The sequence below is a fragment of the Sebastes umbrosus genome, chromosome 5 (assembly GCF_015220745.1).
Source record: "Sebastes umbrosus isolate fSebUmb1 chromosome 5, fSebUmb1.pri, whole genome shotgun sequence".
NCBI lineage: Eukaryota > Metazoa > Chordata > Actinopteri > Perciformes > Sebastidae > Sebastes > Sebastes umbrosus.
The window spans coordinates 16,661,825-16,678,143 of record NC_051273.1 but is presented as its reverse complement, the minus strand read 5'-3'; the positions used below and the strand labels follow the sequence as shown (position 1 = coordinate 16,678,143).

The following is a 16,319-nucleotide window of genomic DNA, read 5'->3' as shown; positions in this document are numbered from 1 at the left end:
CTGCGCAGGCATCCTATTAGGCCGACCATATAGAGCCGGAGGCTGCAATCACTCTCCCAGAGCTGCGCTGCTCTCTGCTCGGCTCACTCAAGCAACAGACCTCAGCAGCAGCAGCGATTGATTGCTTTGCTGGGATCCAGAAAGCCTTTTCTCTGCCAAAAGCAGGCTGAGGCTGGCGTGTGCCGACGAGGGCTCCGAGCCAGCCAGAGAGCGAAGGTGTTAACACCGAGGGGAGGGGGAGGTCTGACAGGCAAGCCAAGGAGCCAATCAGAGAGAGGAACAGAGAGGTGGTTGGTGATGGAGAGTGGGCGGTGCTCTGACCTTCCAGCTGAGCAGGAGACTGGGCGGGTGGCTGTGGGAAGGAGGGAGGGAGGGGATGGGGAGGGAGGATGCTGCAGCTCAGCACTCTCTCTCTCCTCTCTCATCCAGGCTCACCATTCTCCTCTCAGCATCTGTGGAAGAAGGCGATGCTCTGCTCCGTATACGCCTCTAGTATGCTGCTCCCTGCTCACCGCTGAGAACTCGAGCAGACACAGGAAGAGTGAGAGGAGACTAAGGCAGCTTAGAGAGAGTGTGTGAGAGAAAGAGAGAGTGTAGGGGATTCTTCTTTTGCTGAGGCGTTTGCTGTTGTGTGTGGAGAAAGAGAGAGCGTGAGACAACGGCCGGCGTCTCCCAAATGGAGTGGAATGGGTTTAAGATGGTAAGGAAAGAAGCCACTGCCACTATACACTCCACTGTGCATTGTTAAACCATCGCTTCATTTTGCCTCCAGTGGCTCAGAGCAGCTTGTAGATATATACTATCACCCACAGTCAGGACGTAATACTCTTTCAGCACAGGCAATGCAGTGCTACTATTAAACTATTTTGCTGTGCAGAATGTTAAGTTGCTTCATACGAGGGAAGGAGGATACAGCAGGGGGGGGTTAGGACTGACGTGGGCAAGGATGAGGGAGACAGATGGAGGGACGGAGCCAAATATGCTAAGAGGAGAGGTGTGGAGGCAGGAGTAGAGGTAGGGAATGATGTGGAAGGGAGGGAAGGGTTAAATCGGGGGGGGGGAACAGCACCCATTTTACGTTGAAGCCAGCCAGGGCTGGAGGTGTCCCCCCCTTTTTCCTTGCCTTTGCACCACTCTGAAATATTTACCTGCGTATAGTGCTGCAGCAGAGATGGAATGCACATTGATGCTGAATGTAGTGTGAGATGGTGGAGAAACTGGACTTGTGTGTGGGTTTCATATTCATGTATGCAAAGTAGTCCTTGTTAATTATATGAGACGACGTGTTATCCGTCATGCCGCTTGTGTACACAGCGCAGAGTTTGTGTCGGCCATAAGTTGTGCCAGAGCTGGAGAGGAAAGATGGAGTAGTAGGTGTGTCGGAGTTACACGCATGGATTGCAATATATGTGCTAAGTTTGTAAACCCATTGCTCATATGAGTGACTATATTCTCAATTATGTGTTTGGCTTTTGTGCGAGTTGGTGTTGACATGAGAGAAATTATCACAACCTATAAGCAATCTGCTTTGCTCAGCTTCCTGAGACTCTACTTTAACTTTGCATCCATTCATCCATCACATCCAGGCGGCAGAGCGAGAGGTTTGACTAGCGAAACTAACGGCCATATTTATTCCTGCTGTCGTTTTCACCTGTCGTGTATTTGATTTCATTGCCGACACTGCGTCACCGCTATGGCGTCAATGTTATTTTGCATTCTCAGTGCATCCGTCTGTTTTCAATATCTTCTGACTCACTTTTTGTTATTTGCACGAAGGACATTATTCATCTGTCGGCAAGTTCATGTTTGATTGTTTGCGCGCTGGCTGCTCTCCATCGGATGCAATCAAAATGCTAATTGAAACGAAAGGCGACTCCCTTGTTTGGCGACTCGGCTAGTAGTGACGTTAGCTGCCGGTATGACGTCTCCCTGGACACTCACGGCTAGCAGTGCATAGATAGAGGGGGCCTAGCAGTAGCTGATGAGAAAGAGTGTATATTGTTTATACCGTATATACAGATTGGGCTGGTGTTATTTACAGAGGGGTTGAAGGAATGGACATGAAAGAAGAATGAAAAGGAAGGGAGTGAAAGACTCGAATGTTCATCAGTATTGGAGGCAATATATGTGAGATTGCACCATAAAACCTCCTGATGGGAACCAGTGGGGGACAGGCTATCATTTCACACACACACACACACATGCACAGATACACACAAACATACAGTGGCTCTGATACCCTCAGGCAGAACACCGTGAGCTCCAAGGTTACACATCAATGCTAATAGGGTGGGGTGTGTGAGGAATTTATTAGCTACAGTGCACCGACCGAGTGTGTGTGCTCAGTGATTTACATGTAATTGAAGATCAGAGAGACATAAGATAAGGATAGGTGTGTGGATATGTAGTCCCCGGGGTGATTATAGGTCTGAAGAAAACAATGGAGATGATTCACAGACATCGAGTAAGAGATGGCGGATGACGAGCAAACAAATAAAGAAATAAAAGTAAAAAGTAACAGGACAATAAAGACACGTTCGTCAATTTGATTTACGTGATAGCCTGTAATGTGTGTGTGTTATCAGTTCTGTGTGTGTATGTGTGTGTGTGTGTGCATCAGAGGGGGTCCGACTGACGTGTGTCCAGATGCAGAGTGACACGGTTAACTAGAGGCTGATTAAACACCACGCAAATAGAGAGTGAGAGAGAGAGAGAGAGGAGGGGAAGTGGTTCAGACACAGGAACAATTGGCTCGTAATCTTCTCCCCTGTGTTCCTATGCTCAAACATTAGCTCTCTAGGATTAGGTGGGTGTGTCATCATATATTTATATATGTAGATGAACAGACCTTTAATTGCTTTGCATGGTGCTAGTAGTAGAAATATCAATTCTTAGTGTTAGCAGGATAGAGGAGTTTAAGCTTAACCTGTATGTATTGCTTTTTTTTTACAATTTTGAAATACATTTTTTAATGCCAGAATTGATATATTTGCTTCATTTGAGTCTATACGGAGGTAGAAGCAAATTACCGCTTTTCTTGCTGTGGTGAGTAACGTGACGTCATATCCGTTTCAACCAAAACAAAGCGACGAGAAAGCAGAAAACGCCGGAGGGTCCACGTGGATAGGACCTGAACCCTCACATTTTAAATCCAAAGTGTTAAACACTACACATACAGCAAAGTATGGAAAACACTTTGGGTTTCACACATTGCCAGGAAAAGCAGAGCTAGACATCATGGTTAAAAGCTACATGCTAACTCTGTCATGGACAGGAAATGTTATCGTATTGCGGTCAAGCCAGCCATCACTCGCATCTCTGTGGTTAAATCAGCTGACGCTACAACTGTAGAGCACCCATATACTGACATTAATGTTAAATACAGTCAAACGGCTCCGCTGGAGCTGAGCATGGATGTTTAAAGAGAACAGAGCTAGCGGGAGAGCTGGCGACGGACTTGGCGAAGTTAGCGGAAGTGTTCACGTGCGACTACGTCTTGTTTTCAAACTAAGGTGTTAACAAAGGGAACTGTATATACAAAATACGTGTATGGAAATAGGATTAATTGGATTATATACACTACAAGTATAAAACAATCAAACATGTTACATGTACATAATCAAAAAGAAAATACCACTAATTTGTGAAATTTTGGGAAATGTCTTTGATTTTTGGGTTGCTAGAAAAAATGTAATAATTCCTGACAATGACGATTGATGTATTTGACTACATGCAGACACAAAATCAAATATTTTTACTGTTATCAATTTAGAGATTTTCCCTATAAGTGTATTGTCATTGGAAAATCCATCCACAATTCCTAAAGGCTCTTGAAATTACCGGATCCAGGCAGAGGAAGGCACTTAAAGAACTGGCTGAGGAGGCGGAGCAAGGGAGCTTCTGGCTTTGGTTCAGAAGGAAAGACACAAAGTGGGACAGGAAAGGATCCTAGGGTCAGCTGCAGGGAGCTCCACAACCTTGAGATGTTCTGGCGATCAAAGGGGCAAAACATCTGTGAAGGGTGGCTCCCAGCTGAGGACCCTGCAGCTGGCCCGGTGGCACTGGCGGAGGTGCGACAGGCAGCAATGCCCTTCAGGTAGAGAATACCTGTGCTTCTATTTGTGATTCAACTTCTTCCCATGGTCTATGGTTAAAAAAAAGTTCACAAAAAACACAATACATCGTAATATCGAATTGCAATAATTAAAAATCTTAACACATATCGAATCGGTACCCAAGTATCGTGATAGTATTGAATCGGTAGATAGAAGTATCGTCCCAGGTGTAATGTTTGATGGTCTTATTACATTTAGCTTCTGTGAAATAATTTAAAAACAAAACTAGATCATTCCTCGACCAATTGACACCTCTCGTTGTGATAAACTAACAGCTAACAAACTGAGGACAGACCACCCAGATTACAGTGCTCTGTTAAGATCTTCATCACAGAATAACAAAATCCTATTTTTACTTCCTTTAAGCTGTTCTCTTGGGCCCAGTGTGTTTATTTGCTTTTAGAAAGAGTTTCCATGATGGTGTACGGCTAATTTGATAGTTTTGATTTTTTTTTACTGAGCAGCAGAAAAAACATCTATTTTGGTGGAGGTGAATAATGCATGGTGTGGGTTTGACTTGTTGTTTGTGGCTGGTCGTGCATTGTGCATTTCTCGGCATGATGTCTTAAACTGACTTTTAATAAAAATAGACTTTGTCGAGGGACGAGAGGTAAACACTAGCTGCGTAGAGGGCCTTTAGCATTTGTATGCTGTGTGTTTGGTTGTGCTGCCGTTAATGTTGTTTCATGAGTTTCTCACATTCAGAGGTTGCGCTACAGTTCATCACATCCACAGTAATTAACTACAGAATGCTGAGATGTCAGATGGCCACATCATGTGTTTATGTTCGTAGTTCATGTATACGGTATAGTTGTTAATTAATATGTGGGTACACATACAGTAAATATTTAGTGTGTGTGTCCGGTGTAGAGCTGCATCAATTAATCGATTAGTTGTCAACTATTAAATTAATCGCCAGCTATTATGATAATCGATTCATTGGTGTAAGTTATTTTTTAAGAAGAAAAAGTCCAAATTCTCTGATTCCAGCTTCTTAAATGTGAATATTTTCTCGTTTCTTTACTCCTCTATGACGGTAAACTGAATATTTTTGAGTTGTGATCAAAACAAGACATTTGAGGATTGTCATCTTGGGCTTGGAAAACCGAATTTTTCACAATTTTTTGACATTTTATAGACCAAACAACTATCAAGGAAATAATCAACACGTTAATCGACAATGAAAATATTCGTTAGTGACATGCTGTACATGTCCCCTCTATCATTAGGTAAATGGCCAGCCCCTGTCAGGTGTAGACAAAAGGATCGGTCGCAGCTCAGAGAAGTAGACACCAGTCATTCAGCTGTATATTGCATGTTTTCTGCATTAACGTTGACCCCAGGTCGTAATGAGGCTTAGAGTGTGGTACTAGATGGAGGTTATAGTGACATATAGCCAGAGATATAAGTTGATTACATTTGCTTGATCTCTCCAAGCACAACTGGGGTACTCCTGCAAGGCCGTACAGAAGTGTTTTGCTCTTTATTTTATCTTGATTAGGTGGAAACTCACAACAGTATGATATTTAACTTGTTAAAGGTGCTAAATTCAAAATTAAGAGCATTTCTATTGCTTTCAAACGGCTCTCAACATGGTGACAGCTGAGCAGGCGGCTTGCAGTTAACGGTGCTAACAGTGCAAACAACAGATACAGTGCTGACAGAGCTAACAGTGCTAACCCGGGGGAGGAACCAGAGGGTGGGTATTACGCTTTCGCAATGATGCCCCCCCTCGTCTGTAACCGCCATATGAGTTCAGTGCAGAGTGGTGGCCATGAGCTAGCCAGTGGGGCATGCTCACATGCACGAACATGCACATGTGGCCAGCCCGGCTACGTAAACAAAGCACGTAGAAGCTCGGATTACAACACACATAGAGGGAGAGTGACTTCACTCTCTGCTCAGGTAGACATTACTCCTCTATATCTTTACATAGTGAATAGTTGTTTGCTGCTATATATGCTCTGGATATTATATAGAGAACCTTAAAGTAAACCCACAAACATTTTAATTTACTTTGTAGGGCATCAGGTCCTCTCTCCATACTCAATAATTCCGTATTTAAACTAGTCTGTAAATTCATGCTATAATCAAACACCTGCAAAATTAAATCAGCAACACCGAATTTTAAGAAAAATGATTGAATTATTCTCATGCAAAATATGTATATACTTCACGACGCTAATATGATTAACTCCGTCGGCTGGTGGTTAAAAATATAGCTGCTATTACAAAGTAAAGATTTGATTAATGTGTGACATGACACGACTAAGATACACAGCTGAAGAAGACAAAGTAATTTTTTCTCTTTTTGCCCTTACACTTGAGCTAAGAGGTTTTGCCATTGCTTTGGCATGTATTATGTGAGTGCATTAAGCAATCTCTCAGTATTTTGGTGGTACAGTGTCTGTACAAATATCGCAAAAAATTTTTTATTGTCTTTAAATGTCTTTTCCATTTTCCTTTAAACAAAAGCCGGATGGAAGCAGTTAATGAACCAAAAGCCTGTTTGAATAAGAAGCTGCTGTAACAATCTCTGTCCCAATTAGCACGCTTTGGTTTTTAAATATTCCTTTTGTGTGAAGCCTAAACACACATGAAGACTCACAAAACGGTCACGTTGAAAATTTAATAGGCTTCCACAGCGATTTCCTTCATTTATTTAAAATGTTGTTTTTTTTCCCCCCCTCGCTTTTTAAAATGCTAGAAATCTGAGAGGCATGGCAAGGCATTCTGCTGTGAGGGGAGCAGCATTCACAAATACTAGACCTAATTCCTTTGGCAGCAGCTCAAACTGCTACAGACAGACACATAATCAGCTGGGGAGTGTTAGCGCCTCAGCCCACTAGCAAACACAGGACCGAGCCCTTGTTGTGCATCGCTGCTTTTCAGAATAAATATCCTGATGGAAAATACAGTGGGAGGAAAGAGGTATTCATGTGTATATAGCTCTTTGTTCCGACAAAGAAGGAGAGAGGAACACTGGCTTTCTTAGCTACTTTACTGCTCATTCTTTCTCCATCCTCTCTCTCTCTCTCTCTCTCTCCCTCCCTTCCTTCCTCCCTCTCTTCCTCTCATCCTCCACTGTACCGTGTGTGTTTTGGTATTCATACAGATGTTTGGATTTGAGTGGCAGTTTCTCCTGAGACTGTGCACAAGCGGCTGACTCATCTCATCTGCATTTTGCATCCCAGGAAAAAAAAAAAGAGAACAGAAAGCAGCGGAAAGCATCAGCAGGCAGACAGGCTGTGAGCGTGTGTGTGTGTGTGTGTGTGTGCGTGTGTGTGTGTGTGTGTGTGTGTGTATATGTGCGCACGTTGCCTGTTGTTTGGCTTCGGCAGCTTAACTGGCCCCAGCGCTGTTGCTGTGTGATGTTTAAAGGACGTTTCAAGGTCACGCTTTCGACAGTCCTCGCCGCCTCTGACATATTAAACATTTATACATTTCTGTAGCCGGATGAATTATAGATTGAACATGCAACCGAACATGCTACAAAATGGCACCATTGTGGTTGGTAATAGACACATTAGGGCCTACAAACACAGCATCCCACATGACAGCCTCTAGCCTGCCTTATCTCAGCAATAGCAACACCAACACAGGGACAAAAAAAAAGGCTGATCTTGCTCTATGCAGCATACAGAGACACTGGAAAATCACACAGCGGGAGGAGAGGGGATGTCGAAGGTCCATCTGCGAGTCAGTTGTGGTCCATGACTCATAAAGATCAGGGCCACTGTACATAGAGAGCATAATACTGGAGCTGACAGCCTTCTTCTAAAAATGAAACCTTGTGAATTATTAAGAGAAAATGCAGGCACGGAGGTAGATAAAACCTGGCTATTTTCTCTCGTCAGTCAGAGGTTTGGTTTGCCTTTTTGACGTAGCAGAGCTAGCCAACCAGCTGCACCCACTGGCAGTTAACAGGTCACAGTTTGAGATGGTCATTTTTAGGGGTGGGAATAAAAATCGCTTCACCTATGTATCACGTTTTTCTTTTTTTTCTTACGATTTTGAAATAGATTTTTTAATGCCAGAATCGATTTGTTTCATTTGAGTCTATGCGGAGGTAGAAGGAAATTACCGCTTTTATTGTTGTAGTCAGAATAATGTGACATCATATCCGTTCTGTATCCGTCTAAACAAAAAAAAAACACAGCCAGCCGCAGTGAGACGAGAAAGCAGAAAAGGGTCCGCGGAGATACGATCGGCACCCTCACATTTTAAATCCAACGTGGTAAACACTACACATACAGTACAGTATGGAAACACTTTGGGTTTCACACGTTGCCAGGAAAAGCAGAGCTAGACATCATGGCTAAAGCTGCATGCTAACTCTGTCATGGACTGGAAATGTTAAACGCTGATATATTTGACTAAATGCATGCTGAAAATCAAACATTTTAATGTATTAAGTTAGATATTTTCTAATGTAGAAGTCCCTAGAAGTATATGATTCAACCCATGGTTTAGTGTTAAAAAGGTTAACAAAAATCGCAATAAATCATAATACATTTCGAGTCGGCACCCAAGTAACGTGATAGTATTGAATCGGGAGATAGGTGTAGCCCTAATAATTCTGATAAAGGAGGTTGTTTGTCCCAACAGGAATATGGATTCTCACAATGCATATTCCCCTTCCAATCGACAGGCATGGTATCCTTCCTACACAGTATAACTAGAGGGAAATGGAGGGAATGTGATGCTTATCGAGACTGATAAACGTCAGCAGCAGGCATGAACAGCACCTGTCACGTTGATATGGGGAGGTAGAGAGAGGAAAAAGTCAGAAAGAAAAAAGAAAACGAGAGATAGATGTGTGCTATCTCCTGGTTTCTCCGGCACATGCTGTAACACAGTCGCAGTATTTCCTATGGCAATCAGCCACAGCCTCCTATATGTTGCTTCCATAGTATATGTGCAAGGATAGCCTCCTGTGGGCATTTTCAATTACTCCGCACTGTACGGCAGTAGGGGGGATTAATCTGCTCGTTTGAATGCGCGCCACACTTAATGGTTTAGCTGGTGTGCCGGCGGGCCTCGTCTGTTAGCTGTGCCGTATACATTTAGGCCTTTGTGTCTCACTCTCCTCCTCTCCTCCTGCTGCAGCAGAAGAAGCCATCTCTAAATTGCACCACTTTCACATCAAGTTACACCGAGATTAGATTTTCACAGAAGAAGGGCTCACTATAAATTCTCGAGTCAAACTCCAAATTGATTGTGTAATGACTAGTACAAAGCAACTTTATAGCATTTGGAGGGTGGCTGAAATAGTTTAGCTATTGCAGTGACGGCATGTTCAAAAAAGCACAAAGAAAACCTTATACCAAAGACCAGAAAGTGAAACAAGTAGTGTATGATGACAGTCTGGCGTTGGGGCCCGGCTACTATTCGATTGGTACCATCCATGTCATTCTGGCTTGCCGCGAAGGGGGCTAAATAACGCTCCAAACTTGTGCTAAATTTTGACTAGGAAAAACTGGCATGGCCATTTTCAAAGGGGTCCCTTGACCTCTGACCTCAAGATGTGTGAATGAAAATGGGTTCTATGGGTACCCACGAGTCTCCCCTTTACAGACATACCCACTTTATGATAATCACATGCAGTTTGGGGCAAAAACCATGCAGTCTTTTGCATGCAGTACAAATGTGTTATATATCGCTATATATTGACTCGTAACCCCCGTATTGTGATATGGATCGTATTGCCAGATTCTTGTCAATACAAAGCCTTACGAATGAAGTAATTTGATATTTCGTAATGTCACTCAGCATAGGAAGAACATTTGCCACAGAATAGATATACACATTTTAGCTCGTCTGTCTATCAGCGACGCAGTAACCTCCTCTACTTCCACATGTAGTTTCGAGTTATTCATTGCCTCCATCAAACTGTTTACTCATTAAGACAGATGACGGACGGCTGTCCTTTTCCCTCGCAGCTATTTGATTATATGAGCTCCGGTTCAGAGCTGAATCAATAACCAGATTAGCGGAGGCACACACACACTGACATACACTCAGCCGCACCCTCACACACACACACACACACAGTACCCAAGGCGGTGGAATGAATTCTCCAGTACAACGGTCGGTTTGTGTCTATGTGATTTAGCTCTATGCCTTTGCTGCAAGGCACACACACACACACACACACACACACACACTAGCAGGCTGTGTCTGAGATGCAGCTGATGGAGGAAACAGTGATTAGATTAGGACGAGCTCTGCCTCTCCTTAGCAGCCGGGCCAGTGTTCCTCTCTCTCCCTTGTTCTCAGTTGAAGTGCTGTGCTGTAGGTTTTTGTTCTTATCGTATACCTCCAGGCTGTTTATAGCTTTTTAAATACCTGTTCAACAAAGCCAATATTACCACTTCCAGCCTCAAACCAGTTTTAATTAGAACTCCTACTGTGTATTATGCAGAAAATTGAGTTCAGTCAGAGGAGTTTACAAGTTTCTTATTCAGGTGCACCGGGAGAATAATCTTAGAGAGACTCCTTTTGGGGAAGTTGCTTTCGCCACTTATCTTGTTCTTCAGGGCCTGTTTTTAATACATACAACAAGCGTGACTGTAGGCTTGAGCAAGTGAGGAATGTATTTTCTAGTTGGCTGCAATAGCATGACATTGCTGAATTGCTTATTTCTGACCTGATACATGCAGGTGGGCACAGTAACGGTGTATAGTTGAGTCTGAATCCGTGTGCATGTTTGCATATGTTTGTTTACGCCGGTGTATTTTAGTGTATTCTGCTAAAGATAGGAGACAGCTTCACTGAAATGGCTGGTTGCCTGCACAGGTGCGTGGCCGCATTCACCTGCCAGCTACTTGTGGAGGTGGTGTCCTCGCTCTCATGACACATGGTGCTGACTCAGATGGATCAGCCTGCTCGCTCTCCCTGCCTCACTGTCTGTTCCTGCATCCTCTATAGGCCGACTCTGTCCCAGCCCGGCGAAAAGCAACTTCAGCTCAACGCGGGAAATGAAGCACCGCATGGAAAAGCGAGCTATTCCCTGAAATGCAATCCAGAGTAGTGCTGGTCTTTGTCATTGCAGTGCAGTGTCACTTGTATTTATTCAGAGAATAGTCACAGTGAGTTAAAGTAACCAGGTTAGATCTTAACATAGTCATAGCGAATACGATTTTTGTGTTATGAAAAAGGAAGCCAGAGAGAGAAAAAGGATGCGCCCTATTGGGAACGATTGGGAACCTTTTATGTCATATTAAAGGGGACATATCATGAAAAACTCACTCTTTCAGTGCTTGTGCTCATACATTTGGGTGTCTGGAGGGCCTACTAACCCACAAACTGTGAAATAAGACAACCCAGTCAGTTTGTTGTGGGCTGCCGAGATCAGAAAACATGTGATTCAACAAGCCATTCAGATTTGGCTCCCCTTCCTATGTCACATGCTGGATCATTAGAATATATCGCCCACAGTTTAAGAACTACTTTTTTAAAGGTGCATTATGTTTTTCTCACAAGCCAATCAGAACAGACTGGGCTTTTACAGGAGGGGGTCTTAAAGAGACAGGCGCTAAAACGGAGCGTTTCAGACAGAGGGTGAATACAGGTATATTCAGACAGACAGTACGAGAAAAAAAAATAGTTTTTTGAAAACCTATTGTCACCTATTGTTTTGTGGACTGCTGTTTTGAAGTCTCAAGTTTGACATTTTGGTCTGCGCCATGTTGGTTTTTTGCAACCAGAATTGACACAAGAGGGTGGAGCTAAGTACAACCGAAAGCTGAATAAGACATTTTCAGGCAACCAAAAAGATTATAATTAACTTTCATAGACCAGAAAACGCCGTGGTAGCGACCTGTCAATCCAAGGTAGCCACGCCCTAAAGCATACTCTGCTTTATGGTCTATTTGACTCTAAATGGGACCATAATTTACTAAATGAACATCATGCTGTATTGAAGAAGACTTGAAACTAGCGATTGAGACCATAAATCAAGTGAGAAGTAGGCTCATTTTCTAATAGACTTTTATACAATCTGACATCTCTTTGCAACCAGAGGAGTCGCCCCCTGCTGGCTATTGGAAAGAATGCAAGTTTATGGAACTCCTGTATTGGCTTCACTTCTCAGACCCAGAGGTTGAAACCCAAAATACAAGTATGAGCCTGAAAATGAGCATGACATGTCCCCTTTAATGACAGGCGTGACATAGGCCTACTGTAGGCTGGCATGGTTCTTCATGTCTCTCCTGCTTAATTTTTACCTCTTTTTTCTTAATCCTGTGTGCGTACCAACCGCAGAAACATGGTAAAAGGAAATATCATTCTCATTTTCAGGTTCATACTCATATTTTGGTTTCTGCTAGAACATGTTTACATGCTTTAATGTTAAAAAAACACATTTTTCTCATACTGTCTGTCTGAATATACTTGTATTCACCCTCTGTCTGAAACGCTCCATTTAAGCACCTGTCTCTTTAAGACCCCCTCCTGAAAAAGCACAGTCTGCTCTGATTGGCAATATATTCTAATGAGCCTGCATGTGAAATAGGAAGGGGAGCCAAATTTGAATGGCCTGTTGAATCACATGTTTTCTGATCTAGACAGCCCACAAAACTGACTGGGTTGTCTTATTTCACAGTTTATGGGTTAGTAGGCACTCCAAATACCAAAATGTACATGCACAAGCACTGAAAAAACGTTTTTCCCGATATGTCCCCTTTAATACTTACTGAATAGGCCCTACATGTTAGATAGAAATCATATCCACTAAACCCTTTAACCACATTAATGACATTTAATTAAGGATAGAACCCCATGTAGGGGATGAGACGATGATTTAGCCACTTTAATCCACCAAAATGTCCTAGCTAAGGGCTTCGACAGTGATCACTCCCATCCGTCACACCCAGGGATTACAGCAGGACAGACAGCGACGCACAGCAGAGACATCTTGCTGATTTGACTGAGCTGGGAGCCGAGATGCTGGCTGCTGCAGCGGCGAGAACTGGCACAAAGGCTGGCAAGCTGTTGATGGGGATTTGATGGTGTTCAAGGGGAAGGTTGCTTTGTGGAATGATGGTGCTGCGTTGACTTGCGGCTGAGGATTGGATAGAGAAATAGGGGTCAGGGGCAACAAGCGAGGGACTGCTCCCGCCGCATGAGTGAATCTAGGGGGGCTGTGATGAGGACCTGAGAGGCCATGCTAGGGCTGGGGCCGAGGGATAGGGACTTGGGCTGACGGGCAAGGCCAGGCCTTCAATTCCAAGGCCTGGTCCCCCGTGCTCCAGGCTTCAGCCAAACAGCTAGGCAGGTGTCCAGCTGATCTCACACCCCCACAAGGGGAGGAACTGCAGAGCACCAGTCACTGGAGCTGCACAAATTGAAGTGTCATCTCCAGAGTCAAGATGCTCACCAATTTTCTGCATGCGTTGGTGCAGAGTTGGGATTCAGCCAGTGGACAAATGGCTCCAGTTCCGCCTACAGTTTGGCTGAGCAAAGGAGACTGTGGTGTGTGTGTGTGTGTGTGTGAGAGAGGAAATGTGACTGTATGGAGCACTGCAGGTCCTCGGTCATTGTCCTTGCAGGATGGTCTGTCTTTTGACTGCCCAAAATGCCGCATGAAATAGTTTTTGAGAAAAGTTTTGATTAAAGATAAACCAAGTGAAAGTGAAAAGAGTGGAACAAGTTACATCACTTCGGTTATAGGGCTGTGTATTGGCAAGAATCTGGTGATACGATACGTATCATGATACAGTGGTTACAATATATCACGATATATTGTGATACTGTAAGTATTGTAAGGCGATATATTGCGATTTTTTAAAATCTAATTTTAGGAAAACTGTCATAGTTTAAAAAACACTCCACCATCTGCATAAATCTGAGTAAAACAAGTTGACTTTCTTATGCAATCAGGACAGTGGGATCTGCATTTGCATGTATCAGAGTCTCTATAACATCCAGCATCATAACACTACTATGAGAGGAAACATGCACTGAGAGGGCACATCTTTTTGCAAGTGAAATAAAGTATTGACTGAGTTATTCTTTAAATGTAAACTACTATTTAAAATGGATAGTGTTTTTGAGAATCGATATATCAGTATATCAGTATAACTGAACATATATATATATATATATATATATTTTTTTTTTATATTTTCTTACACCGCTATTCGGTTATCAACATTTAAATGCAAAAAAATGTGGCAAAACCTGTTGTGCCAGACTCTAACAAGTGAAACAGAGCAACACATCAGATATTTAATATTTGAAAACAAGAATCTTAGCCAACAGACTCATCCTATAATTGTCTGTGAAATATGAAATCTTGAGGTTATTATATAGATCTTGTCAGACATACCCCTCGGCAATTGGCCTTATCCTGTCATCTCCTGACCTCTGACCTTACGCGAGTATGTGCCGATTACCCAGGGGCAGCGAGGGAGTGTGTGGGAAAGCTGCATCGATCTCGGTGGAAGACTGAAACATCACAAACGAGAAAGAAGAGAGGTGGAGGGGCGGGGGGGAGTCAAGCCAAAGTTAAATGAAAAATTGCTTACGTACACGTCTCGCGCGGTCTGGAACATTTATTATTCCAAGTCACACGGAAAGAAAAGAAGTGCAGGAGGATAGAAGAAGAGAAGAATCCATTTGGTAAAGTAGATGCAGATCGATGAGACTGGAGGCAGGCGGGCCAGAGTGCAACAGAGGAGGGGTGTGTGTGTGAGTATCTGTGATGTCTCTAAGTGTGTGTGTGTGTGTGTGCTTGCGTGCATGAGGCGTCCCAGATTACTTTCCCTGATTGATCCGGCACAGCATCCGTCTGACCTGCGGAACATTTCAGAGCTCGGAAGATGCTGGTGGAGGTGGAGAGATGGCGAGAGAGAGAGAGAGAGAAGAAACGGCCAGGAAGAAAGGGAGAGGAGAGAGAAAAATAAAAATCAATAGCGCAGAGAGCATTACAGCGAGCTCGACTGGCCGAGGAGCTGAGATAGTAAAGTCGTATTAATCTCTTTGTGTCTCAGTCAGTTTGATAGGAACTCCAATTCAGTATCACTAACTCCAATTCAGTATCACTTCGGGGGACAAGAGAGGGAGTTTCAGTGCGAGTGTAGCAGTATCAGGTGTGGCCGCTTTATGGTTGGAAGAAGGGGAGAAATTGTCAGTATATTTGACGTATTCATGTGACAATAAATTAGTGATGTTTTATGTCAAATTATTTTATCCTATTTTCTCATTTTAACAAGCCAAATGCTAAAAAATAAAGATGAGATGCATAAGGCAGAAGGAAATCGCTAATAATATCTGAGGCAAGATGGTGCGGCGAAGTCTAACAAGTCAGATGGTTGCATGCTGGCTCCATTTTGTAGCTGCCAGGCAGCGTGTCTATCAGTGGAGAGATCCTGCAGCATACTGTCTACTCCGCAGTCTCTACAGCCTCCATCTATCCTGGCCAAGTCAGGGTAAATTGATTGTCTAAGCTCTGTAAGAGGAGGGGGGGGAGGGAAGCCTGCACCAGGCCAGCAATATAAAGTGGTAGTTTTATGGTGTGAAAGCAGCAGAGAGAGGGAGTAGACGGAGGTGAAGACGCAAACTCTTTGGTCGTTTAAATTTTAGCTTGTACCATAAGTGACATAGGGCTGCGGAGAAGGAGAGATCATCTTTGTGCATAGTATGAAAGAAAGACTTCATGTACAGTAAATCTGAAAGAACCTGTGCCTTTGGTGTTTTCCGACTGTTAGAGGAAAACAAATGTTTACTCCCCTTTTCTCGCTGTAGGCAGATAAGACCCGTCCTATTTGACTGCGGTACCCAGACACCATTGGCCAGGAGCCCAAGGAGACAGGAAGCACTTTTGTGGCATCAAATATTAATGGCGTTATAGAGTGTATTGATTATATAATACGTTTTCCCAGCATCTGAGCACCGACTGAAATGTATTCCCTGAATAATTGAAAATGTATCCATGAGCGGTTTTTCATCTCAATGGTTGGTGAATGTAATTGCATCGCACCCCTTATTCCACTGTTATTTGAGATTTTATCAGAAGACGCACATGTGTGTGTTCATGTGATAAACGCACGAGGACAGCGAGAATATGAAGAAAGATGAAATTGTGTGTGTGTGTGTGTGTGTTACGCCTGAGACTGTGTTTGTTTTATCGAATGGTTGAGCATTGAATATTGAGCACTGAGTAGTGCTGAGACTTAAACGCACTTCTGAGAAATGTAATAT

General features: G+C 43.3%; 1 protein-coding gene across 10 annotated transcripts in view; it reads left to right on the top strand.

Moving 5' to 3' along the window:
- Positions 1–16,319, top strand: part of elavl4 (ELAV like neuron-specific RNA binding protein 4) — a 97,628-nt gene that overhangs the window by 18,306 nt on the left and 63,003 nt on the right. Inside the window, exon 1 of one of the 10 annotated variants that reach the window (XM_037769125.1) lies at positions 396–700. The exons of the other annotated variants lie outside the window; for them this stretch is intronic. Coding sequence (XP_037625053.1) covers positions 677–700 — 24 coding nt within the window. The 5' untranslated portion in view covers positions 396–676. Of the gene's footprint in view, positions 1–395; positions 701–16,319 lie in introns of those variants that run through there. 10 annotated transcript variants of the gene reach the window in all.